This window comes from Nannobrachium achirus, assembly GCF_963921795.1.
Source record: "Nannobrachium achirus genome assembly, chromosome: 11".
NCBI classification, from domain to species: Eukaryota; Metazoa; Chordata; class Actinopteri; order Myctophiformes; family Myctophidae; genus Nannobrachium; species Nannobrachium achirus.
This window is the reverse complement of record NC_137820.1, coordinates 12082152-12109142: the sequence shown is the minus strand read 5'-3', so window position 1 is coordinate 12109142 and position 26991 is coordinate 12082152. Positions and strand designations below refer to the sequence as shown.

General features: G+C 42.4%; 1 protein-coding gene across 11 annotated transcripts in view; it reads right to left on the bottom strand.

Moving 5' to 3' along the window:
- The window catches only part of LOC308294753 (CCR4-NOT transcription complex subunit 1), a 50809-nt gene that overhangs the window by 15283 nt on the left and 8535 nt on the right, over window positions 1–26991 (bottom strand). For 2 of the 11 annotated variants that reach the window (XM_080737588.1, XM_080737579.1), the window contains exons 8-36: window positions 26775–26943; window positions 25830–25956; window positions 24909–25019; window positions 23701–23871; window positions 22766–22893; window positions 22016–22256; window positions 21052–21171; window positions 19627–19749; window positions 19265–19416; window positions 18253–18403; window positions 17365–17569; window positions 16547–16705; window positions 14673–14797; window positions 14158–14444; window positions 13991–14068; window positions 13100–13358; window positions 11104–11244; window positions 10368–10547; window positions 10082–10198; window positions 9314–9424; window positions 8536–8613; window positions 7041–7221; window positions 4112–4275; window positions 3724–4020; window positions 3161–3301; window positions 2789–2893; window positions 1656–1775; window positions 1096–1290; window positions 353–495 (exon numbers count right to left, since the gene is read on the bottom strand). In XM_080737588.1, the coding sequence (XP_080593714.1) occupies window positions 353–495; window positions 1096–1290; window positions 1656–1775; window positions 2789–2893; window positions 3161–3301; window positions 3724–4020; window positions 4112–4275; window positions 7041–7221; window positions 8536–8613; window positions 9314–9424; window positions 10082–10198; window positions 10368–10547; window positions 11104–11244; window positions 13100–13358; window positions 13991–14068; window positions 14158–14444; window positions 14673–14797; window positions 16547–16705; window positions 17365–17569; window positions 18253–18403; window positions 19265–19416; window positions 19627–19749; window positions 21052–21171; window positions 22016–22256; window positions 22766–22893; window positions 23701–23871; window positions 24909–25019; window positions 25830–25956; window positions 26775–26943 (4579 nt within the window). Of the gene's footprint in view, window positions 1–352; window positions 496–1095; window positions 1291–1518; window positions 1540–1655; window positions 1776–2788; window positions 2894–3160; window positions 3302–3723; window positions 4021–4111; window positions 4276–7040; window positions 7222–8535; window positions 8614–9313; window positions 9425–10081; window positions 10199–10367; window positions 10548–11103; window positions 11245–13099; window positions 13359–13989; window positions 14069–14157; window positions 14445–14672; window positions 14798–16546; window positions 16706–17352; window positions 17570–18252; window positions 18404–19264; window positions 19417–19626; window positions 19750–21051; window positions 21172–22015; window positions 22257–22765; window positions 22894–23700; window positions 23872–24908; window positions 25020–25829; window positions 25957–26774; window positions 26944–26991 lie in introns of all 11 variants that reach the window. The other 9 variants (XM_080737583.1, XM_080737578.1, XM_080737582.1 and 6 more) reach the window with 9 other exon arrangements.

The window sequence follows — 26991 nt, the reverse complement described above, 5'->3', positions numbered from 1 at the left end:
GATAGATCCAATGTATATCAATTCAGCAGGCTACACCAGGCGTACGGATAGCACGAACCAGGGATACGCATTCCCTAAAAATAGGATCGGTTCAATTTTTTAAGCACGCGTATGCGTTTTGTACACAGACTATCTGGTCTTCCTCACATATACTCCCTCCTTGGTGTAGCCTGGAGCGTTTACGCATACGCGAGCGTCTTCACGGACAGTACGCGCGTATGCGCGCATTTTTTGGTGTAGTCCGGCCGTAAGATTCATTAAAGTAAGAAGAAAAAAAAAGAAAATCGATAGTTGCATCCCTGTACAAAATCCATCAGTTGCCAAAGCCTGCTGCCTGGTCCTCACTGCTCACCTGGTGATCTGCTTGTTGCACCACTGTGGCCCGTAGGCCCGTCCGTCCTGCAGGGCCTTCAGGACCAGCAGGTGACACTCTCTGTAGCGCAGGAGCAGGTCCGCATCGGCCCCACTGGTGGCATCCAACAGACCCTCCACCGCCTGGGAAGGAAAGGAAGATTATGACGGAAAGGTTAAAGAATCACTACTATGAATAATAAGACTCCATTCATTTATTCCATTTAGTCCTAGAATTATTTAATGCTTTAACTATTGAAAAATAGCAGATATACAAGCTCACAGCGCGGCACCAAGTGCCGCGCTGCGAGCTTGTAGATCTGCTATTTTTGAAAAATTGTGATTTCTTTTGCAAGTCTTTGAATATATCTTTTCAAAAGCGAAAATGTGTAACTCAAATATTTGCTTCTGGGTGGTCCCTGGCTGTAGCAACATATTTTGAGATAGGGGTCCACGGCCAAAAAACATGTAATTTTGGGGGTCAATGACATGAAAAAGTTTGTGAACCTCTAGAAGAAGAATTTAGAAGACATTTATAGAATCGGGTCAAAAACATTCAAAGATATGCACAAAAATAGCAGATCTACAAGCTCACAGCACGAGCTCGTATATCTGCTATTTTGTAATAGTTAAGGCATAAAATAACGGTTAAAGTGGTTCAAATCTCAAGTGACACAGATTTGCGTGCAGGCCTAAATGCATTCAGTCTACATGAGATTGTAAGGGTTAGGCCGGTTGTCTTACTTTCTGCAGCAGGCCCAAAGCAGCGATTCCATCCCTGGAGTTCCTGGCCAAGGCCACAGCCTCAAGCAGGGTCCGCAGGGCCTGGGTCTGGGGGTTCATGGCCAGGGCTGGGGGGATGGCATGGAGGTGCTGCTCCAAGTCTGCCATGCACTTGTCATAGATCTGAGCCACATCGTCTGTGGCCCATGCTTGTTGCTGTGAAGGGAGACATTGGTATGAGACACTGAGTTTAGACACTACCAAATGTATGCCTCAATTGTTATTTCACACTTCCGTTAATTTGACAAAGCTTTGTAAAATCTGGAATTTAAGATGAGTCAATAATAATAACCACTTAGGATCTCGCCATTACAAGCCAGTGGAAGATTAAATTGTGTGTTGTTAGGTATTGGTTGCTGCTGTTGCCATTTCATCATAGCCTACCTCAGCTATACCATCATCCACCTATGTTAAAACAAGGAGGGGACGATACTGCAGTTAGTTAGCTAGCTGCATTAGTATCTAGGCTGGTTATACCAGGCAAAAAAAACAAACTTATCAGGCTGTCAATACAAACGCACCTTCATGGGCTGAGCCAAGAACCCAGTGGGTTGGGAGAGATCATTGCTGGGTAGGAAACCTGGAACGTTTCTGGCAAACTCCTCATAAACAGCCAGTTGCTTAGGGTCCACTCCTCCCACCTACACCACACATACAGACACACATGTTATGTACTTCAGTCCGTTCAACAGTTGAGGTAGCAGGGGCTCATCTTTATCTGCAAACAAGTATTTCTTAACCTCATCTGAATCAGTGGTTCTCAACCTTTTTAGGACGTGACCCGCAAAATAATCACATTTGAACTGGGGACCCCCACCCCCACCCTGACAAATCATTAAGAGTTGAGGCATTACATTTTGTATAACACGGTTCTATTGTGAAAATAGCAGATCTACATGCTCAGATCTACAACGCCTCGCAACGCGATATGCCAATGTTTAATTTGTCATTTTAGAGGTATTAAAAAGTCCTTAAATTGTCACTTCAGAAATGTGCAGACACCCTCTATACACTGAAACTTTATGTTGGTCGGTTTACTGTTGAGAGAGAAAACAATGTCGCACATAGAGTTAATCATCTTGGGACCCCCCAAAATAATTTGGGAGCCCCTCTGGGGCAGGTTGAGAAGCATTGATCTAAAGAAGATGATCATGGTGTCACGAGATCTTGATCAGCATACCATTTTCTAAGGTCCTCCCACAAGTCACTGAATGTTTCTCTAGTACAGTGTTTCTCAACCACTGTGCCTGGGGACCTTTGGTTTGCCCCTGAGAAGGGTCAAGTGTGCCCCTTGAAACTGCTTGAAAGCCAGTATTGTATTTATCATTTTAAAAATGAATAAATAAACTAGTGAAAACAGACGATCTACAAGCACACAACGCCTCGCACCGCTACTGTTGTCACTACTGTTGTGCATCAGCCTCGTATGATGAAGCAGGGCTTTACTTTGCGAAGAAACGTACAAATTTGAAACTTGGAGATACAAGGTTTCTTCCCGACAGTGACGATATTTACACCCCCGTATTATGTTGGTGTGCACCATGGATTCTTGGGACATGAAAAGTGTGCCCATGCAGAAAAAAGGTTGAGAAACACTGTGTTAGAAGCTCAGAGTGTGAAGCGTTAGGCCGATGCTGGGTAACAGTGGTCCCACCTTGAGTCTGATCTGCTCAGGCATACGTTCAGCCTGATAGGTCAACACCACAGGGTCACAGTAACGCCGGCCCTCCTGCCGTGCGTGCTTCCTCAGCTCAAACTCCTGGAAGAAGACAGAAATGCTGCGTTAAACTCATATCATCTACAGAGAACATGCTTTTTTTTTCTCCAGAGAACTGCTACTACAGATTACTAGTGACGTGCACAGGTACGGGGATTCTATAAACTGCCCAAAGAGCAATTTAGGGTGAGAGTGATAGATCAAAATGAGTTACCCATTGTAAAAAAAAAAAAAGAAGAATTACACCGTCAAAATGTCAAAAGATTTCTTAAAGGCATAAACTTGTACCAAGTGGCAACAAGTACTCACCGTGGCCAGTCTTTTATCCATTTCTGGGCCAGCCTTCTCCACGGCCGTTTTCTGAATGAAGCAGCAAGCTAGTTCACAGTTGTCCTGGGCAATCCTGGCTGCAGCCTCCTCCATCATCTCCCTTTGCTGGGGCGTTGGTGCCTGGGGGAATGAGAGAGAGAGGGAAGACATACGTTTAGAAAAGACCTCTGTTTTCAGGCAGACAAAAGTCAATGAATGCACAAGAAGAATAACATTGCCTTTAAAAGCAGAAATAAGCAGTTTTCTACTGACATAAGCAGGAATCATGCAATTGCTTATTTTTATTTTTTCATTTTTATTTTATTATATTCAGGCGGCTAACAATGCTCCCTTAAGACATCTAGTCTCTGTGGTGCTTCTAGGAGCCGCAGTCTGCTGTAGATCAGCTACTTTAACTATTGTTCAGCGACGAAGTATAAAATAGAATTATTAAAAAAATAACGTGCTTATTGATTCTTCGAAAATGTCACCAAAAGAAAATAATCAATAGCTGCAGCAGCCCTTGAAACAACCCATTTGGTACAGTAGGTACTCAAACGCACCCTGAGTGCAGCGGCGAAGCTGTTCTTGAGGTTGGTGGCGATGCTCATGAGCAGCGGCTCGCGGCAGGTGATCATGGCCATGCCGGCGGTCAGGTTCCTCATCATGTGGTGGGCGGCCACGCGCATGCGGGACTCCTCAGAGTCCAGCGCGAAGTCCTTCCGGACGATCTGCTCGCAGGTCGTCATGGCGATCTTGATGGAGCGATCGACCACGGGATGGACCAGCTCCTGGACGGCCCGCTCCACCGACTGACGGACGCACTGCTTCAGCTGAGGGTGGGCTTGTAGCAGGGGGATCTAGAGATCATGAGACAGATAGAACTTTATTGATCCCGTGGTGGGGGGGAGATTCAGTTGCCAGTGGCAGCACAACAGTTCAGGTACTTACATTTACGTTGATATTGATGTGCGGGGCCAGGCCTGCCAGGGCGTACACATTGATGTCATGGTAACTAAACTGTGGGGTGGGGGGCCCCGTGGTGGTGGGCCCAGTGGTGGAGGTGGTGGTGGCTACAGGGGTGGAGGGTGCAACTGCAAATGGAAGAAATTCTCCTGTTGGTTACAAAACGCTTCTTTGATTAAAATCAAGGAAGGGGAAGCAAAGCAAGAAAGCAGACAGAAAGCAAACCAAGCAAAAATCCCTCCCAGTATTAAGTGAGCGAGTGCCTTTTATGTGTTAACCCATTTAGGCCTAGAATTATTGAATGCTTTAACCAGTGAAAAATAGCAGATATACAAGCTCACAGCGCAGCACCGAGTGCCGCGCAGCGAGCTTGTAGATCTGCTATTTTTGAAAAAGTCGTGAAAATGTGTGCAAATCTTTGTATTTTCAAAGCGAACGTTTGTAACTCAAATTATGCTTCTGGGTGGTCCCTGGAACTAAATATTTTGAGATGGGGGTCCGTGGCCAAATACATATACTTTTGGGGGGAAAAGGTTTGAGAACCACTAACATAGTAGTCTCTCAAGAACAGACTAACTGAGCTCCAGTTAAGTGAAAAGGACCTTTTCTTGACGATGGCTAGCCAGATTGCTGACACAGAAACATAGGGTTTTTCAAAAAACCTTAGGATTCAAAAGACACTTATAGAATCGGGTCAAAATTCAAATTTTCACGATTTTTCAAAAATAGCAGATCTACAAGCTCACAGCAAGGCACTCTGTGCCGTGCTGTGAGCTTGTATATCTGCTATTTTTTAATAGTTAAAGCATAAAATAATAATACACCCGTTCTGAATGGGTTAATTTCAATAAGCGTCCGGCGAAGCTTGGCCAATGTGACCCTGGGCGCACAGACAGACACCAATTGACCAATCACAATCCGGACAGACGTGGGACAAACAGACAAAGCCAGATGTAGGAGTAGCACCGCTCATTAAAGCTGTAGATGTACGGTTGTGCTCAAAATTATTCAACCCCACTCTGCAAATCTGGTTTATTGGCTAAATTCACACACTGACAACTGAATGAAATAAATGTATCATACAAGAACAATGTAAATAGCTCAACAAAAGTAATATCTGTAGTGTTTTTCCAAATTCAATTATTCAACTCTTAATTACACCTGAAAACATCTGTAATCAACTGCAATTGACTAATCAAGGGCTTAAATAGTTGCATAAGATGTGCAATCTGGCCCGACTAGAAATGTGTTGACTTGTTGACTGTTATTAGAGCAGTTAGAAACATGGCTAAATCAAGGAATGGTCAGAAATGGTCAGAGAAGAGATTATTGCTTTGTACAAAAAAGGAAAAGGATATAAAACAATTGCAAAGACATTGAATGTTCCAAAAAGTACGGTTTTGAGCATAGTTCACAAGTTCTAAGTCAAAGGAACAGTGACTACACTAATAACCCTAATTTTTAGAGGGGGTTGAATAATTTGGAGCACAACTGTATATGGACTTAAAGCAGAAATAAGCAGTTTTCTGCTGACATAAGCAGGAATCATGCAATTGCTTATTTTATTTTATTTCAGGCGGCTAACAATGCTTCCTAAAGAAATGTTGTGTGTGTGACACTTCCTGGGGCCACAATCTGCCTCCAAAACTATTATTTTTTATCTGTGAGAAGTTCTGTCATTGGTCGATTAAACTGTTGCCCATCCAAAATAACAGACCAATCAGGACCGCCTCTTGTTCTTTTGGTTGACCTGTCTTGTCAATCCTTTTAGCCCCGGTCGGCTGGTTCATGCACCAATGAGCTGCTAATGACAGAGCTTCTTACAGATAAAATAATAGTTTTGCAGGTAGACTGCGGCTCCTAGAAGCGCTACAGAGACTAGATTTCTTAGGGAGTATTGTTAGCCGCCTGAATATAATAAAATAAAAATAAGCAATTGCAAGATTCCTGCTTATGTCAGCAGAAAACTGCTTATTTCTGCTTTAAATGGACAAACAGATCACAGCATAAAGCAGGATTTCCCCAGACATGTACAGCCACAGCTGAATTTCCAGCCTCCCTGTTGACCCCATAAGTTAATACATTACAACAACAGTGTGTCAACATTAGTGAGGTTCAAGGAGTGTTTCTAGAGGAGGGAGAGGACAGAACAGAGATATAATGACATGATCAAAAACAACATGGATCTTCCTGATATTAGGTTTCAAGTTGTCAAATACTGCATGTCTGATGCAGTAATGTCAAATTCTTCGCTCTCTCTCTCTCGGTGGACAAATTGTAGTACATAGTGATGTGGATCCGACACTAGGCAGTGTCACTTCAACACATTATGTCAGATGACAATGTTGGTGGTTAGTCCGGGCGTTTCGGGCAGTATTTTGATGGAAACGTGCACTTTATGATAGAAGCATGTAATTTGGCACACAGTTAGAACATGCCATATGGAACATTTTTGGCTATAGGGCCATCGCAGATTTTTCTTGGGAAACTTGTGGGAGCCAATCAAAGTTGGGCTCTCATAGACTTTACTATACAGTAAAATAATACAAAAAATAAATATTCTTTAAGTAGCATGTGAGGGGTCAAACTAGGTGTTTTTTCGGGATTCTGAATCCAATGCAAGCATTTGTTTTGCATGGAAAACATTCCTTGGGCTAAAAACAGCCCCCATAAAACCATGGTTTAGTGATGAGTCTTCACTTTTCAAAGTTTTGTTATATATTTTGTTATTATGAATACCATCCAACCCTAAAAAGCTGCAAATATTAAATAACAACTATGCTTATTCAGGGCACCACAGCCACACCGCAAAGAGGAATTATGCGGTACACACACTGTAAAGAAAGTTAAAATGTGGGTACAAAGCAAAAGGCCATTAGGGACACAAGAAGGCATAGACTCAAGAAGCACCCACCTGTGGGAACGATGGGAAGCATCTCTTCTGGAGGCTTCATCACCTCTTTCTTTGGTGCAGACAGCTGCTCCTCCAGACTCTTCAGCTTGTCCTTATCCTTCAGCAGGGTGCCAGGCTTGAGGTCGTTGATGTCCAGAGAGAGGTTCTTGCACAGAACCTCGATTTCAAACTTCAAGTTCAACTGCAGGAAATCAAGACAAAACAAGGTTAAAACCCATTTAGAACGGGTACACATTATTGTGTATCATTGTTGTTGGAAAGGCCAAACATATTGGCTGCCTTTGCCAGCAACAGGCATGCGCAGATCTCCTTTGATGTTAATTGATTTAGGTCAATATGACCTGGGCATGCAAAGAGACTTTGATGTTCTTGATTGAGTTTGTTTAACACACCTGCTTTGTCAATTATGTTTTAGTTAGTTCAGCTTTGGGTGCAAAAGAAGCTCAGTTTGACAGTACACCTTCTGTTTCATGTTGTGCGTCAATGACAAACTGTACGTTATTTAGTTGTTTGGTTTAGTTTGTACCAGTTTTGAGTTATGTGTCAACCTGTATTTAATGTTTGTTTGATAACTTAAATATGGATGTTTAAAGAGGATTTGTGATTTCTGAAAGAATTATTATGTTTAATTGTAATCACACCAGAACTGTTTGTCCCGTGTTTGTAATTGCACTGTTGGTTATATTTGCAGAGATATGTTTAGTGTTTGGCTCAAACCTTTGTCATTTTGTATTTATTTTTTAGACCACAACTCTGTACCTGCTACCTACCTCAGTAAAGACAATATTACCTACAAACTGCATCCTGACCGTGTTTTAACTGACACACCGAGGCGTTACCAAACTCCTACCAGTTTCTACAGTCCTAGTTTCAACAATTATTTTATGCTTTAACTATTAAAAAATAGCAGATATACAAGCTCACAGCGCGGTGCGAGCTTGTAGATCTGCTATTTTTGAAAAATCGTGAAAATTTTAATTTTGACCCGATTCTATAAGTGTCTTTTGAATCCTTCTAAGATGTTTTGAAAAACCTATGTTTCTATGTCAGCAATCTGGCCGGCCATCGTCAAAGAAAAGGTCCTTTTCACTTAAATGGAGCTCAGTTAGTCTGTTCTTGAGAGACTACTATGTCAGTGGTTCTCAAACCTTTTCATTTGAAGGACCCCCCAAAATGATATTTATTTGGCCACGGACCCCCCATCTCAAAATATTTAGTTACAAACGTTCGCTTTGAAAATACATATATCCAAAGAGTTGCACACGTTTTCACGTCTTTTTTTCAAAAATAGCAGATCTACAAGCTCGCAGCGCGGCACTCGGTGCCACGCTGTGAGCTTGTATAGCTGCTATTGTTCACTGGTTAAAAAAGCATTCAATAATTCTAGGCCTAAATAGGTTAAATCAGTAGGGTGTACAAGACACCTAAATATTAGGCCTAATGTTATGTTCAGATACTAAGAGGAAAGATAATGTAGGGATGAATCATGCCTTACCTTGAGGTCATGCTCCTGATGCAGCTCGGCCAGAACATTCATGATGGCCATGGTCCAGGGGTTCTGCGGCCTGAAGATCTACAAGGCAGAGAGAAATCCCATTACATCCACTAGTGGGACAAGTGACTTTTCCAAAATACTGGATTTAGAAAAAGAAAAGAAAAAGAAACTGTTCTGTTGTACTGCTCTGCATGTTTCTTCACCATACTGTCCATGCCTAACAGAAACAAACTTTACAGTATTACCCGTATTGCTTCCAAGATCATTGGACTTCCCACACTGTCTGATATGAACGATAAGGCCATTACACGCTTAGCACTCTCAATAACAAGTGAACTGACCATCCTCTGCATCGCCACTTTGACCTAATGCCATCTGGGCGAAGATACAGAACCTTGGCGTGGCACAAAGTTCGGTTTAAAAGGAGTTTTGTCCCCTCAGCCATTGCTGCACTTAACAATCTGCTAAACAATCGCACCTGTCACTAAGAGGGTCTTTTCTGTGTACAGTGGGGTACTGATGACTTGTCTATGTGATATGTTGTGTTGTCTTTTTGGCTATGTGTTGTTTCTTGTTTGAACAGACTGTGAAGACAAATTTCCCTTTGGGGACAATAAAGATTATTATTAACTGTATAAGATTACGTGTATTGGGATTTTGTTTTTAATCAAAACTATGCAAGCCCATGCTTTGCATGCCATTAGGGTCCTTTAAAAAATAAAGAATGGACATAAGAGTACTTAACTCTTATGTCTCATAACTTAAGATTGATATTCACCATGCTACGCAAACTGGACTCCAGGACTTTGGCCACGAAAGGAACCACATACAGCAGCTCCTGTTGCCCTTTCACATAGGCCTCCAGCAGGAGAGACTTCACCTCCAGGTCCTGGAGAGAAGGGATGAGGTTTTGGGATGGTCCACAGAATAATGGAAAGTTAGAACTGTGTGAGAGCACCCTCATGATACTTCATGTGCGCGCACAGACACAACAAATAAACAACAAGTAGTCTGTATTAGCCGATAAGACTCAAAATAAATATTGAATATTACAAACTTAAGGAATCAGCTAAGGTGGTTCGGGCATCTAGTACGGATGCCCCCCGAGCGCCTTCCTAGGAAGGTCCTTGGTGCGCGTCCCACTGGGAGGAGACCCCGTGGCAGACCAAAGACCAGATGGAGGGATTATATCTCCAAACTGGCTTGGGAACGCCTAGGTATACTCCCTGAGGGAGTGGAGGAAGTTGCTCAGAATAAGGAAATCTGGAGGTCTCAGTTGGAACTGTTACCCCCGTGACCAGATTCCGGATAAGCGGTTGAAGATGTATGGATGGACAAACTTTTGCCTCGATTACGATTTATGAAAAAAAAAAAAAATGAAAATGGTAAATCTCTGTAATATACTTTGTGGTGGTGTTCAAAAATAGCAAAAGAAATGCAGAGTTAAGAGGTTCAATCGATTTAGTCCATCACAAAAAATAATCTTTAAAATGTATTATTTGTACAAAATAAGGTTTATAATATATATAGTAGTGACGCTGCCTACCGTGTACAGGATGGGTTTGTTTTTGGCCAGTGTGATCATGCCCAGCCAGTGGCCCAGGTTTTTCAGCAGGGAGCGATCAGAGAAATTGGCAGCTGCCTTGTCTGAGGTCAATAAAACCTAAACCAAAAGAAGTCAGGCAAAGGAGAAAACAAGACAACATGGACGTTTATTTAGGATGGGAGGCTTTCCAAAGGACAGCTTTCAGCATTCACATGTTGAAACTCACGCCCACACTTAAACAATCTTTCCACCCAAGCCTTTCTAAATGAAGACAGCGACGTTTTACCTTGATGTTCCTGTATGTCTCGGCGAGGACCATTTTGACAAACTCAGGGTTCTTGAGGGTGTCCAGGAAGTTGGAGTAGAGACTGTGAAAGTTAGGCTCGATGCTGACGCGCTTCATCACCAGGTACTGGGACACCCAGGGCATGAACTCATCCTTCACCGTTTCCTTTAGTTCTTCAACCTGGTAAAAATCACACCCAATGTGAAGTGAGCGGTGGTCGTGCTTGCATAACGTCTTCAGACTAGGATTTGAGTCTAGGATGTACAGGCTATGCTACACACACACGTTTTGCTACTGCAAAACGCTGAGGAAAAAGGCTACAGACACACATCTAGGATGTACAGGCTATGCTACACACACACATTTTGCTATGGCAAAACGCTGAGGAAAAAGGCTACAGACACACGCACAGCCACTCTATGGAGCGGTTTACCACCGCTCAAAAAGGATTTTCTTTTATGGGGCTGGGCGACTTCAAATCAATATCACGATCATTTCTTGATTTTTTTTGCCTCGATTATAATTCAAGTACGCTTATTTTTGTAATAGTGAAAATAGCAGGTCTACAATTTCTCAAAATAGCAGACTTTTGTAGACCAAATATCGGTTTCTATACATTTCTCGTTCCACAAAAGCTCAATTCTTCTTAAATTTGCCTTTTTTGATCATCAGGAATTTCCCTGATGAAGAACCACCGAGAAAGCAGCAACAAAAACCATCTCATTCCATCCTTCACCTTCTGTGTCATGTTGGACTGAGAGAGGTTGTTGAAGATGAAGGCGATCTTCTCCTGGACGTTCTCTGGAGGCTCCACGATCCTTTCCGTCTGGTCTGTGGCCACTAGCAGGGTGTCAATGTTGGTCGTGTTGATGGAGGGCTGCAGGGCAAGCACAAGAGACATCGTTTCTCTACCAGCTGCAGTAGAAAGTCTAAATATAATCCAAGGTGACTTGGAGATAAGTTTCTATTTTAAGTGCCCATGCATGGGGTTGAAATTAGAAGATGGGCAGGTTAGGACGATCTTTCTCAAAACTGCCAACCTAGCACATTTCATTTAATCTCTGCTTGTTATTCTATGCAGATGTATATTGGTTATTGGAACATCAATTTAGTGGTTACTAGTGCGATGTGTTTGTTTACCATGTTGTCCACAGATCCCAACTATGTTATTTAGATGGCAAGCATGATCTTCAGACATTAGGTTTGATGTTTACCTGGCTACCTTGTTACTTTGTAGCACTTTCACTGTTTCTGTGATCCATTTAGCCTGCTGTTTGTAAGTCACTCTGGATAAGAGTGTCTGCTAAATGCATAAATTCCACACTGTAAAATCCTCAGAATTGTAACAGAGGTTTGTAAATGTAGCTCGTTGCGTTCCAATAGAGGGTATGCGCGTGACATCACTGTTGCTGGAAGTTATGTGGGAACACACCTACTGAGTGGCAAAAATCACACCCGTGTGAAGTGGAGCTGTGTGTGTGTGTGTGTGTGTGTGTGTGTGTGTGTGTGTGTGTGTGTGTGTGTGTGTGTGTGTGTGGGGATCATGTGTACCGATTTTTGTGACATTTGAAGAAAATATGTAGGAAAAGGAGCAAAAAGTGTGTTTTGGAGAAAATTCAAGATGGCGGAAAATCTATCATGGCGCAAATGGGCGTGGCCTATATGGGGAGATGCGTCATGACCCAAGGAATCCAGGGAAAAAATATTTTTAATTTTCCGACCTACGGTTCAAGAGTTACAGGCCAAAACGTAAAGTGGGGTGTTATGGCGCCACCATGCGGCCAAATGACACAATTATTTTTTATTTAATCCTTGAAATCATTATGAACCTCCTCTCCAAGTCTTGAAACTCTAGCCCCTATGGTTTGCGAGAGACAAATAATTGAATGTGAGTTTTTGCGATTCCCATTATAAGTCAATGGGGAAAATTAATTCACTAATAAATTAATATCAATTAAACTATAGAACCTTTCTCTTAGAAAAGTAATAGCCCACGATTCCCGAGTAAGCCGTTCGATTTGACATATGGCGCGAGTGTGTGGTGGCAAAACTGTGGGACTAGTGGCGTGCCGAAGTTTAGGAAGTTCAGGCTACATACAGACACACACACAGACAGACAGACAGACACACAGACAGACCCACACGGCCACGTATAGGGAGCCTGTGCTTCACACAGCTCCAAAAAACTAATTTCTGCCATTGACAGGCCATACACCCAAACAGAAAAGTCCTATCTGATTGAATTGAACAAAGTTAACTCACCAACATTGTGGCTGTACTGAAAGCTTGAATTATCCTCTTTCTATCTGCAAAGTTTTTGTTTCATAAATATCCACCATAGCCATGTTATGAGCTACTTTCTGTCAAGACATTCTGTGCAGGTTTTTATTTTTCCAAGTGTCAGTTTGGAAGCACTCGTTTTCAACAACAACATCCTGGTGCCTCCTGCATTATGTGCAATTTAGAAACAGGTGGTAAACAGGAAGAAGGTTGAGTGATTTGCAACTAGCACTTCCAAACTCCAATGCTCCATGCTGCTCAATGTTTTGCCACTCAGTCTAGATTAGGGGGGCGGTTCCCAGCGGATGTGCATAACCTCTATAGTACACTCGAGTTAAACGCATACTCTGTCTGGATTTTACAACTCCACCTTGGGACATAAAACAGGACTGACAAAGAATTGCTCATCATATTCATCACATTAGCTGGTTGGTTGTAGCAGCCACACTTACCGGGACATCTTTCTTGAAGGTGCTGGGCGTGGGCCTAGTGATGGTGGTGGTCTTGGCAGCGGTGGTGGCTGTGGTAGTGGTAGTGACCAGGGTGCTGGGGGGACCTTGCTGCGGGGCCTTGGGCAAAACGCCGGGCTGCCCAGACTGGGCCTGGGACTGGACTTGGGCCAGGGCCAGGCTGCCGGGGGTGGTGATGGAGCCCTGCATCTTCACCGGAGGGTCCCGTGACTGCTGGCCATACTCGATATACTGCACGCACAGGATATGGGAATTGCAGAGCGAGAGATTTATTTATCTAGGAGTAGGATTCCCTGCTCCGTGCCAAGAATGGGACAGCGCTTAGGGTTGACAATAACCACATTTAACTTTGGCAACAATTGTGTTTTTTTTCGTTGACAATTACATTTTTGTTTGGCTTGTAGGCTTTGATGTTGCACATGGTAGATATGACACATAACCTAAATATACAAAGAAATTACTGACATATTTGACAACTTTATACTTAAAAAAGATCATTGATAGTGGAAATAGCCGATCTACAAGCTCACAACGCGTCGCAGTGCGACGCGTTGTGAGCTGCCATTTCCACAATTTTTTACTTAAAAAATATGTATATGAACATTTTTCAACATGGAAACGATTATGACGATTATGAAAAATAATCGCGATTATGTCAAGTAATTGCGATTAGACGATTATGTAATAATTGTGACAGCCCTAGCGTCCACATTTTGGATGAAATAAACGTCATGATTTTTCAAGACTTATTTTTTTAAATACCAAAACAAAGTTCACAACGTGTTGCAGGGTAACACGTTGTGAACTTCACAATTTCTGACAGGTGCACAAATTGGGGATTTAGGCGACATAGATTAAGGAAACCTGTTTACCTCTTGTAAATGATGGGGAAATTGCAAGAAGTGACCGATTGAGGCCAAGTGTTGACAGTACTGGGGATAGTCCTTTAGCCTGAAGGAGGGGAAAGGAAACATCAAAAAGCCTGCCCTTCCTGCATGCAACAAAACTAAATTAACATCAATGTTCTTCAATCGCCATACCTGTTTTTAAATCTATCTAGAGCAGCAATGCCAAAATAATACATTTTGGATCCGAAAGGTTTTCTTAAGGCTTCGAGGACGTATCGGAGGGCCAGGCCCAGGGCCATATACGTGACCAGGCCCTTCTCAATGATGCCGCCAAACAGGCAGGCGGTGATGTGAAGCTCCTTGTCCGGGTACTGAGGGAAGAAGCGGTACTCTTCAAACAGGTTGCGCAGCATGCAGTTGAACACCTCCCGCTCTCGCTTGATGGTCGAGTCCTTAAACCTCTGCAGCATCTCGAGCACCTTGTGAGAAAGGTCGGTGAACAGGGAAAAGGAGAAGTCAGGGTCAGGAATGTCAACTGCTGGTGGCCTAGTGGCCAAGGTGCATACCACATATAGGCTCTGATTAGGGGTGTAACGATTCAGGTACCTGACGATTCGATTACGATTCAGAGGGCTACGATTCGATTAAATTGCGATTATCGATTATTACGATTCATCACGATTCCAATACATGATTTAGCTACCTACCTCATCCACAGACATGGTGGGGTGTGGTGGATGGTTGTAGATGCGTTGGAAATAACTGTTCGCTTCATCGTCTATCTCCTTACTAAAGTGCTGGTTCGCCTCTGGCCACACCTGAGAGAGGTCCGCTGAGGAGAGGAGAGGGGAAAAGGATAGTTTGAACTAGGGCATTCACCAAATATTCGAATATCAAAGTCACTATTCGACGTTGTTCACCGAAGTCAAATATTCGCTTTTTTTATTATTATTGTTTTCTCTTTAAAAATATATATAGTTTATAAAGCTTGGCTAGATAAGAAGTCATGAGAATGAGTTGTCAATGAATTTTTTAATGCTCTATACCAGGGGTTTTCAAACCTTTTTAGGCCGTGACCCCCAAAATAAACACATTTGAACTGGGGACCCCCACCCTGACTTGGAATTGTAGGTATTACATTTAATGTGACTCGGTTACTTAATATTTGACAGTTTGGGCAGTCCTGTAGAATATTCGACTATTCAAATACTTTGAGGTAGAATAATTCGAATACTAAAAATCACTATTCGTGAATGCCCAAAGCACGGTTACAACCAATACAGCAAATCATAGGCAGGGGTAATACCTCAAAGCAACATACATAAAATACATCAAAAGAATTCCAACTGATCAATTCAGAGCTCTTGTTGATCGCAAAAGACACACTTGTGATATTCAAGTGGGGCTGTCCTCAGTAGCAGACACAGAATGGAAGACTGATCTGTATTTCCTCCTCCATTTTAAACAGGTCAAAATGCTGTACGTTATCTTTATTATTAGGCAATACAAATTTTCAGGAATTTCTTACGTTAACATAATAGCCTCATTGATGTCAAGAGGCCGTCAGTGACAGAACACCTGTCACATTTTGAGAACATAATGTCAGATATCCAAGTCAAAACCTGACACTAAGAAATTGATCTAGAAACAGGGTTCCCACACATCTTTACCAATTCATTTCCAAAACTTTTCCAGAATATTTAACTCGATTTCCAGGACTATAACAATAATTCATCTCAATAACGAGTCGCTTACTCCTATGCACAATGCCCAAAGACAGGTAGTGTATGCCAGTGGTTCTCAACCATTTCAGGCCATGATCCCCGAAATAATCATGACGAGCAGAGAGTAGAGGAATTTTGTATAACAGTTTTATTGTGAAAATAGACGATCTACATGCTCACAACGCCTCGCAACGCGAGGCGTTGTGAGCATGTAGATCTGCTATTTTCACAATTTCTGCCTCTAATATTTGACAATTCGGCCCATGTTTAATTTGTCATTTCAGAGGTATTAACAAAACCAATAACCAAATACAATGCATAGCTATTTTTTCCAGGACCTTTCAGGACCCTTTTGATCCAATTCCAAAACTTTTCCAGTACTGGAAAAATATGTTTCTAATTTCAAAATATTTCCAGGAATTTCATGACCGTGGGAACCCTGTATGTCAGATATCCAAGTCAAAACCTGACACTTAAGAAATTGATCTAGAAATGATTTGGAGAGGAAATACAGCGTTGAGCAGCGCAGGGTGTGGCTCTCAGTCACACCACTGCCGCCACTTACAGGGAGAGTGTTTTCTGCTGGTGTTTCAGTCCGAGTGTATCAAAGGGTGCGTTCGGAAATGCACACTGGGTCTGGTTAGGGTTAGGGTTAGTTTTAGGCATAGTTTTACTGAGGTTAGGTTTAGGGTTAGGGTTGGGTTTAGGCATAGTTTTACTGAGGTTATAAGGGTTAGGATTAGGGTTAGGTTTAGGCACTCACTACACTGAGCACACACCCGGTGCGCATTTCCGAACGCACCCTTTGATACACTCGGACTGAAACACCAGCAGAAAACTTTCTCCCCGCCACTTACAGGCCTTCATCTTACTCTGCTGAAACGTGGGAGGGTTCAGGCCCGGTGTGCTCATCTTCCTTGTGCCGAATGGGTCGCTGCTCACCGCCGGCATTCCCAGACCACCACCAAGACCAGAACCGATACCAGAGCCGATGCCTGAAACTAGAGGACCTGAAACTGTAGCAAAAAGAAAAAAGTGTTTAGTAAATTCTTCATTCTCTTCAAACGTCATAATTCATACTACACATTTAAATGTCTTAGAAATGTATTTGACTTCTGTTTTTTGTTGGGTAGTGCAGTGTTTCTCAAACTTTCACATTTCAAGGTCTCCCCTTAACTCTGACAGTGTACAAATGGAACCAAATGAACCCTAACGGGTTCATTTGGTTCCATTTGTACACTGTCAGAGTTAGAGACTTGTATGGGTCAATTTAGACCCCCTAAAGGAACCCACAGAGTCCTTGGAATCCACTTTGAGAAACACTGGGGTAGTGTATCACAAAATAAAAAAAACAGTAAGAGAAATCAAGACTAGGTTTTTAAGTTGTTGAAATGCAATATGACATTATATAAGAACTATTCAAGACCAGGTTTTAAATATGTGGAAATGCAATATGAAATTATATAAGAACTATAAAAGCCTGTTTTGTGTTCATGAACGGCCATGTAGTTACACAAAACCTGCGAAGCTCTATTGCCAAAGAACAAAGTCTGATTGTATCCCTTCATTTTGGGGGGTTGAAACAAACCTATAAAAAGAGAATACTTCACTGACGACACGTGTGTTTTGGTGGGAAAATAAATAAATCAAAAAGCATAAGTACCAGAGTCCATACCAGGAAGCTGCGATGAAAGGCTGCTGATACCCCCAAACGGTGTGCTGGGGTTGGGGTTGGAGAGCGGTGGGAAGGCCTTGGCAGGGGACTGAGGGTTGCTGAAGGCCGAGCTCAAGGAGGAGGGGAAGCCCTGCATGCTCTGGGTGTGAGAGGTGGCCGTGCCCACACCCAGGTTCAGTGAACCCATCGCTGACAGAGGGTCAATCTGCAGCAGGGGGGAAAATCCCAAACAAATCGATTATGCCGGGTGGAAACCTTTACATGTCCAAAGCCATTCCTTTTTCATTATTTAACCCATTTAGGCCTGAACACATTATGACGCAATATTTTATGTTTTAAATATAAAAAATAGCAGATATACAAGCTCACAGCGCGGCTGCGAGCTTGTAGATCTGCTATTTTTGAAAAATCGTGAAAATTAGAATTTTGACCCGATTCTATAAGCGTCTTTTGAATCCTTCTAAAGTTTTTTTTGAAAAACCTATGTTTCTATGTCAGCAATCTGCCAGCCATCGTCAAAGAAAAGGTCCTTTTCACTTGAACTGGAGCTCAGTTAGTCTGTTCTTGAGAGACTACTATATCAGTGGTTCTCAAACCTTTTCATGTGAAGGACCGCCAAAATTATATTTATTTGGCCACGGACCCCCATTTCAAAATATCTAGTTCCAGGGACCACCCAGAAGCAAAATTTGACTTACAAACGTTCGCTTTGAAAATACATATATTCAAAGATTTGCACACATTTTCACGACTTTTTTCAAAAATAGCAGATATACAACCTCACAGGAGCTTGTATATCTGCTATTTTTCACTGGTTAAAGCATTCAATAATTCTAGGCCCTAAATGGGTTAAAATAAACGTTCAAATAGTGAAACAAACAATGATACCTGCACAGGAGAGATGGCGTCGAGGCTGCTCGTACTGGGAGCGCGGCCCTTTGGCATCACCCCTGGTGGAGGCTGTCTGGCTTTGTTCATCACGTTGCTGCAGTTGGCAACCATGGTCAGGATGGTCTCTGACAGCTCTTGGGAAACACTCCTGGAAAATTAAAAAAATAATAATTATAAAAGAAGAAGAAAAAAAACAAAAAACAAGAAAAAAAAAAAAGGTCAAACTAGCAGTCTCGCCATGGCTACACGGAGCTGGATATTTCATATATCCCGGTTTTTCAGATATCCACATAGAAAAATATCTAGGTCCACACGGAGCTGGATATTTCATATATCCCGTTTTTTCAGATATCCACATAGAAGAATATCTAGGTCCACACGACAAAGATATCTAGGTCTAACAAGCACACACACAGTAAAGTCTTCAGAGATATCCGGGTTCCCCGTCTACACGGATCCAGTGAATCGGATATTTTTCAATCTCTCCACTTATTTATCCGGTTTAAAAAATATCCAGCTTCGCGGACGAAATATCCAGCTTCATGTGGCTTCATGTGGCCCCAACAGCACAAAATAAATTCTAGCTTCAGAAATATCCAGCTCCGTGTAGCCATGGCCTCAGTTACGGCCAACTTATACTTTCTGCAACCGCGTAACCACAAGGGTTCACATGATGTCAACGTTTGTCAGCAGCTCATGTCTGCCCGGCCCCGGATAGCCTAGATTATGCAACCGTGCTGGGTTGAAATAAAAAAGAAACTATGAGACATCATGCACCGACAGAGAGCTCAGGGAAATCTCGGCCTATTAAATAGATATTGTTTGTGTCAAGACTTTCCTTTAGTTTTTATATGAGAACCTAATATCTCAACGAACAGCTACAAGCCAAAACCAACAACAATAACAAAGCAACTATCGTCAGACCAGATAAGTTTCTTACCCTGCACAAGACTGCAAGCAGGCCAGCATTATAACAAAGCATCTATGTCAGACCAGATAAGTTTCTTACCCTGCACAAGACTGCAAGCAGGCCAGCATTGTGGCCAACGTCTCAGGGGGCAACTGGGCGCTTTTAGGCTGGTCCTTGTCCGGGGCCAAGCCCCCCATGATGGATGGGCAACGCCTCTTTAGGAACGTCACACAGGCTTGGATAAATGGCTCCTGGAACAAAGATGTTGCACATTGACACGCAAACACAAGACGCTCTCGTGGAACTCCAAAAATGTAATGAACAAAAATATGCACAAAATGTATTTAAAGAAAATATACTTGAGAACGCCATATCACACAGTAAGTAAGCCCTAGAACTATCACTGATATTTTAAAGAATACTACTGGAAAGAAACCATTGTCGTATAGTCAAAGACTCACCCCATGCTCTCTAATTTTGTCAGTCAGCCATTTGTCAAGTTTGAGGTATTCACGGCGAGAGGCAAGTGCAGCAAGGTCAATAACAAAGGCAAAAGGAGTACCATTCAGCAGCATGGATAGGGACTGGAGAACAAACAAAGAACAATGACTTAGACTAAAGCTGCCATTATTCAAGTTGCCCGCCAGAGTTTCAGGATTAACCCAAATAATGTGTTTTATATCACAATTACATAACGGGTGCGTGGCTAGTTGCTTCAGCAACGCACCAATCACTCACAGCCCAGTTGCGGCTGCTATAAGCGCGCGTGCGAGAGGAGAGCAGGCCTTAGGCACTGTAGTCCCTTTGGAACACTCAAGTCGTGCATATTCTCGCCCCCACAAACAGTATGTTTGGGACCGGTTTGTGGAGGTCGATGAGCTGTTCTAGTTTTCGTAACAATTTAAAACAGTGTCACTGTTAAAATGGATCAACTGAATCTGATCCGATACATACTGTATGCTCTTGTCCTTTAACCTCAATTTTGACCTCCCAATTTCAGCCACAACCAGCTCCATCTCCACTTGATCCCTGCTTCCACCCGCTTCGCTTATATACATAGTTTTCTCTTAAATCACGCAGGAAGTAAACATTAACATAATTTTTGAGGTTAGCTGCCAACTTAACAAAATGGTAACATTACTGTATCTTACGTGAGTAAAACTATTGAACACCTACAGAACAACAGGTGTGACGGAGAAGATCAAGGGCCAAGCAATGTAGAAGCAAGCAAATTCTAATAAAATGCTGAATGGGAATCACGTCATCTTAAGTCTGTAGAGTGTAGACCAGGGTTCCCCAATTAGTTTTTCCCCAAGGGCCGAATTATGTCTAGGGTACCAAACCGAGGGCCACAACATTGCAGGGGGCGACGGTGGCGTTCCAGATATCGTCATTGTCGGGTGAAAATCTTGTATATCCAAAACCGTAGCGGGCCGCCTATTGGGGAACCCTGGTGTAGACCTTCATCAGGTAAGGTTATTTGATGATTCAGACCTGGTATAGATCTGGTTTATAAACCATAATAAAAAAGAAATATTTGCATTTGAACACAGGATGCAGGAGCCTTGCTTCTACATTAGTGTCGCTAGCAAGATAGTTACAATGTGCCCAAACAGGTCACAGACTGTCTCTGGACAAAATGTATTGCATCTACTTCTTCAGATGCAGTAGATTCCCATGCATCACTCTTTCAGTAAGCTCTTAGCTCCCACAAAACAAAATATATATTCGAATGAGCATAAGTCACTTACATGATCTATTAATAGATCCAAAACAGTGAATTTCAACGCCCTCCCATAAAACTTTAGTTTTTCCTCTTGTTTTGGAGGTAACAAATACTGATCTGCTGCATTGCTATGATGATCATTTGGTACCTTTGTACATACCTTCAAGTCCTGGGCCACATCCAAGATGCGAGACAGCTTGGCCTGGTCGTACTGCTCGCCTCTCATGTACCACTCAGCCATTGAGTGCATGATTAGCTGGCGAATGGATGGGGACTGGCCCTAGAAACACAACCACTACATTTTAGAGATGGAGGCAACACAAAGATCATGCCCAAGCTGAAAGCCAAGGTCAGAAACCTATGGCCTCATACCCTGTAAAGTGTATCCACACATACAGTCAATTATAGTAAAGATACTGTATCTCTAAATGCAGCAGTAGCATTAATTAACCACTTGAACTAAAGTCTCCCTATTCTGGGATAACATTTGTAAGAAGTAGCAGTTGCGACGCGTTGTCTCTCTGTTTGGGTTAGGTGGTTAATCTCCGCTCGTTGTGAGCTTGTAGATCGGGCAGGCCAAGTACAGAGCCAACGACCATCAAGTATTAGTTTACTAATAGATGGTTTAAGTCAGGGTTCCCCAATTAGTTTTCCCCAAGGGCCGAATTATGTCTAGGGTACCAAGCCGAGGGCCACAACATTGTAGGGGGCGACGGTGGTGTTCCCACTACTCAAGCGACAGTTTTCGTTGTTGACGGGTGAAAATCTTGTATGTCCAAAACCGTTAGTTTTGAATTTATCATTTTAAAAATGATTTAAACTAGTGAAAACAGACGATCTACAAGCACGCTTGTAGATCTGCTGTTTTCACTACTTTTGTGCGACGGCCTTGTATGATTTGCGAAAGAACGTACAAATTTGGAGATACGAGATTTCCACCCGACAACGACGATATACTAGTGTTGTTGCTGCTCTTATACCACCATTATTACTGGGGTTGGTGTGGGCCAGACAGTAGCCCCCCGCGGGCCGCAAATGGCCCGCGGGCCGCCTATTGGGGAACCCTGGTATAAGTGGTTAATCCATAGAAACTATGGGTCTATCTCCTAAACAGATACGCTCACCTGTCCATGCCAGGCGTAGTGCAGGATGATGGCAGAGTTTGGGTGGTTGCCCAGGAAGATGGGCATGAGGGTGGAGATGAGCTCGTGGCGGAGCGTGTGCCAGGAGGTGGAGATCTGCAGCAGCGCCAGCACCAGCATGTCCGGACAATGCTTGATGGGGAAGCTGAACAGCTGCTTCACCTGCTCGTACTGCCCCACCTCCGACAGGCGCAGCAGGCTCTCCACCAGGTCCAAGCTCTTCCTGTGAACGGAACGGAAAATGAAGCTCAAAATGCTCCGCTTCCTGGGTATAGATGTCTTAAATCCATTCAGAATGGGTACACACACGGTATTGTGTATCATTATTTTATGCTTTAACTGTTGAAAAATAGCAGATATACAAGCTCACAGCGAGCTTGTAGATCTGCTATTTTTGAAAAATCGTGAAAATTTGAATTTTGACCCGATTCTATTAGAGTCTTTTGAATCCTTCTAAGGGTTTTTTTTTTTTTTTTTTTTGAAAAACCTATGTTTGTCGGCAATCTGGCCAGCCATCGTCAAAGAAAAGGTCCTTTTCACTTAACTGGAGCTCAGTTGGTCTGTTCTTGAGAGACTACTATGTCAGTGGTTCTCAAATCTTTTCATGTGAAGGACCCCCAAAATGATATGTATATCTGCTATTTTTCCACTGGTTAAAGCAGTCAATAATTCTAGGCCTAAAAGGGTTAAACTATATTGCTGTGTGTTGTTTATAGTCTATGCGAGCTGTACCAGGTGGCAATCTCCCTATTGTCGTCTTCTGGTGGGGCCTTGAGTATATCGATGGCCACTGTGTGGCAGGGGTAGTCGGCAAAACAAAACACTTCAGGGCTCATCAGGGAGTGCTGGATGAACGACAGCTGGAAGACGTAAAGAAAACAAGAAATCAAAGTTACATTTATTTTAGATTATAAGAAATAATTTCCTATGAAGAAACCAAACTTCACCTTAAATTGGCATCTTACAGCCACAATGACATCGTTTTATTCAACCGTGCCATCTTGATTGCATTACGCTTAATTTATACTCTGAAAATAGGAATTCCACAAATTCTACTAGCTCACATTATGCGTCATTTACGGAGTGAAAGTATTTAAACAAGGCTTGATACATCTAAAAGGCAGGGTTCCCACACATCTTTACCAATTAATTTCCAAAACCTTTCCAAAACTTTTCCAAAATATTTAAACCGATTTCCAGGAACAATAATTCAGCTCAATAACGAGTCGCTTACTCCTATGCGCAATGCCCAAAGACAGGTAGTGTATGGCAGTGGTTCTCAACCTTTTCAGCCTGTGACCCCCAAAAATAATCATATTTGAAGAGAGTTGAGGAATTTTGTATAACATGGTTTTATTGTGAAAATAGCCGATCTACATGCTCACAACGAACGCGAGGCGTTGTGAGCATGTAGATGTGCTATTTTCACAATTTCTGCCTCTAATATTTGACAATTTGGCCAATGTTTAATTTGTCATTTCAGAGATATTAACAAAATCAATAACCAAAAAACAATGCATAGCTATTTCTTCCAGGACTTTCCATGACCCTTGATCAATTCCAAAACTTTTCCAGTACTGGAAAAAATATTTTTCTAATTTCAAAACATTTCCAGGAATTTCATGACCGTGGGAACCCTGTAAAGGTGGTGCGGGTGACTCATTTACCTGCCCCTCGGCATGTTTCCATGGCCGATAGATGAGGTCAACAGGGAAGACCTCCATGCCCAGCCCCCGCTGGATTCCACAGACCACCATCTTTAGACCTTTACTGTCCCGGATCATGAAACCAGGATGGTCCAACTCATAGGTCACCTCCTTGAAATTCAGGTTGGGGTTCTATAGGAAGAAGATAAGGAAAAGTGAGCCATATCATTCAGGGATGGAAATCTTACACGTAGGGCTGTCACGATTATGACATTTTACATTAATTGTCACTCAAATAATTGCGATTAACGATTAAATTGTGTTTTTGTCATTGATAATTACATTTCTGTTTGGCTTTTAGGCTTTGAAGTTGCACATGACAGATATGACACATAACCTAAATACACAAAGAAATTACTGACATATTTGACAACTTACTACTTAAAAAAATAACATTGATAGTGGAAATAGCCGATCTACAAGCTCACAACGATGCGACGCGTTGTGAGCTTGTAGATCTGCTATTTCCACTATTTTTGACCTTTTTCCTATTTTTTAACATGGTAACGATTATGACGATTATGTAATAATTGTGACACAATCGTTGATTATGTTCATTTAACTCCTGACATTTGTACTGGGGCAGAAGCTCCCCAAAGTGCAGTGATTATTGCAAAAAGAGGGTCAAGTCATTTCTTTTTTTCCACACTGTTTGTCATGTTCATTAATTACTTTATCCATTTATTTACTAGAATTCTGTAATTCCCATGTTATAGTGTCAATGCATGTCAGTACAGTGACTTGAGAAAGATTCTCTCACTCGCTTCCGGACTTGAAATACTAATCAGATCCGTTGCGCGACCCGCCACCCGTGATTACATGCAGTAAATAGCCTACAGTCACTCAATTTAAAAGCGCTTTATTTATTACTTGCACTTTTCTCTTGGTCTTGAACCAAACCAAACTTCTCCCAAGCGTCCGACTTGGCCCTTGGCCGAATTATTATCCATTAAAATTACAAAATGATTCACTCACTAATATGTAATAATTAATGATCAGTGTACATAATGGAATAGTGGCTTTAGAATGGTCCAGGGGCTTCCAGATTTGGGCATGTTACACCTAGCTGTCTACTTTGTCCCTGCTACAGTAGCTGGCATCCTTGTGGAAAGCCCTACAAGTGCATACTATTCTAAGATTTCCAGTGAAAAATGGAACCATCAACTTACCACTTCTTTCACCACGTCAATGAGAACTTCAACGTTCCAGGTGTGTGCCTGCGAGCCATCGTTCTTGTCCTTACCATCACTCCAGATACCACTTCCTGGAGCGGAGATGGACTGTGGGAGAATATGGAAAGATTCCTGATTCGATTGAATTCTGGAAAATAGCTTGTCTACAAGCTCAAGAGACGCATCATTGTTGTGCAGAGCTCGTGGAGCTGCCATTTCCGCTACTTTAAAAAGTTTCACCTATTCACCATATTCCTGGCCCCGCCCCCGGCTTCCTGTTCATATCCTGAAAGAGGCGGAGGCTGAAAAAGCTGGTATGAAAAACAGCTTTTGGTTTCCTGTTGTCCTTGCATTTAAGTGTCAGTAGTTGGCGTTCTGGGCTCTGGGGGCTCTGAATGTTCCCGGGTTGCCATGTCTGCTTATAATAAGCAATTTGTGTATAAAAAGAAAGTATAGTTGCTTATTGGGCTTACTTTCTCATATTTTTTAAACCAGTGGTTCCCAAATCTTCGCAGACTCCCATCTGAAAATATGTGGTGCCAGGGACCTCCACACAGATTTATGTTGTTGAAATATTTTTTTTCCTCCCTCAATATTTTTTAAATAGCATATATATACGGTTGCTGCTGCTTGCTGATCTGCTATTTTCAAATGTAAATGTAAAGTAGAATAGCCTAGTTGCTTCTGTTGGGCTTATTTCTTTGGCAAAATCTGGCAACAGACAATTCCATGTCACTTCCTTACTTGGGAGGAAGTGAAAAGATGTTTTTTGAAGCAGCACACAGAGAAAAACTCTCTAGCGCCCTCTGTAAAAGAAAATGGCAGCCTCCATAGAGAGGGCCAGGAATATGGTGAATAATGACATGCTAAAAATAGGGATACCAGGGATACTAATCCACTGCAGTGTTAGCAGGTCACCTGTAGTGGGATGCCATCAGCCAGTCCAGAGTGTGTGCGAGCCATCATGCCCAGAACCCTGGCCACCTGGCTGGCCGTCACCTCTCTCACCCCATACTGAAGGATTATGTTTCGGCACTCATCAAGACTAGAAACACAAGTGCACACAACTCTGTTAGAATTTGGTATTCCACACATGAACATTTCCTAGCTAAATGTGGTGGTTTTGTAAATGTTACAAAGAATCTACACTGGAGAATATTCAAAAAGGAACTCGGGCAAATGTTTCAGACCAATTCTCTGTGATGTATTCACAGTGATAGGGCTAGGGCTTTATTGAAACCTGAAATCAGTCGACTAAGAACTCTAATGCGACTATCAAAATCATTATTCGACACTGTGCATAGAATTGACCAATTGTACATCTATGGTTTTAACAATTAGCACGTAGATTTGGCGTCGCACAACTATTGTTTTTAATAAACCAATACATTTGTAACAATTATGCAACCTGTAAAGATTTGGGAGAGTGTTTTCTTCTGGTGTTTCAGTCCGAGAGTATCAAAGGGTGCGTTCGGAAAGGCGCACCGGGTGTGTGTTCAGTGTAGTGAGCGCCTAAACCCAACCCTAATCCTAACCTCAGTAAAACTATGCCTAACCCTAACCGGTGCGCATTTCCGAACGCACCCTTTGATACACTCTGACTGAAACACCAGCGGAAAACACTCTCCTGTAAAGATTTCGTGTTTATTGACAGGATGGCTACAGTAGTTTCACATGATATTCAGAACTGTATTAATTCATTTTTTCCAAAATTGCATATATGTACATCTGTCAAAAGGACAAACATGCTTCCAAATGTAGCAGTTGTATCAATGCTCTACTGAACAGAGGCTAGGCAAATCCTACAAGCAAAGAAGAATTGGCTTAAGAGAAAAAGCTAGTTACGGGAAACATAATATTCACCTTGCACAGAAGCCATAGCCAACTTCTTGCATGAACTCTGCAAGAGAACTCTCCATCATGGTTTTGGCCAACTCTCCCGAGTCTGGAAGGATCCTGTCCATCAGAATGTCCCGTTTTTCAGGGTACAAAAGTGGTGCAAGCACCACAGGACAGCGCTCCTGGGGAAAATCTGAAGCACAACAAGCACTTTCTATGAGCACATTTGGCTCAGCATACT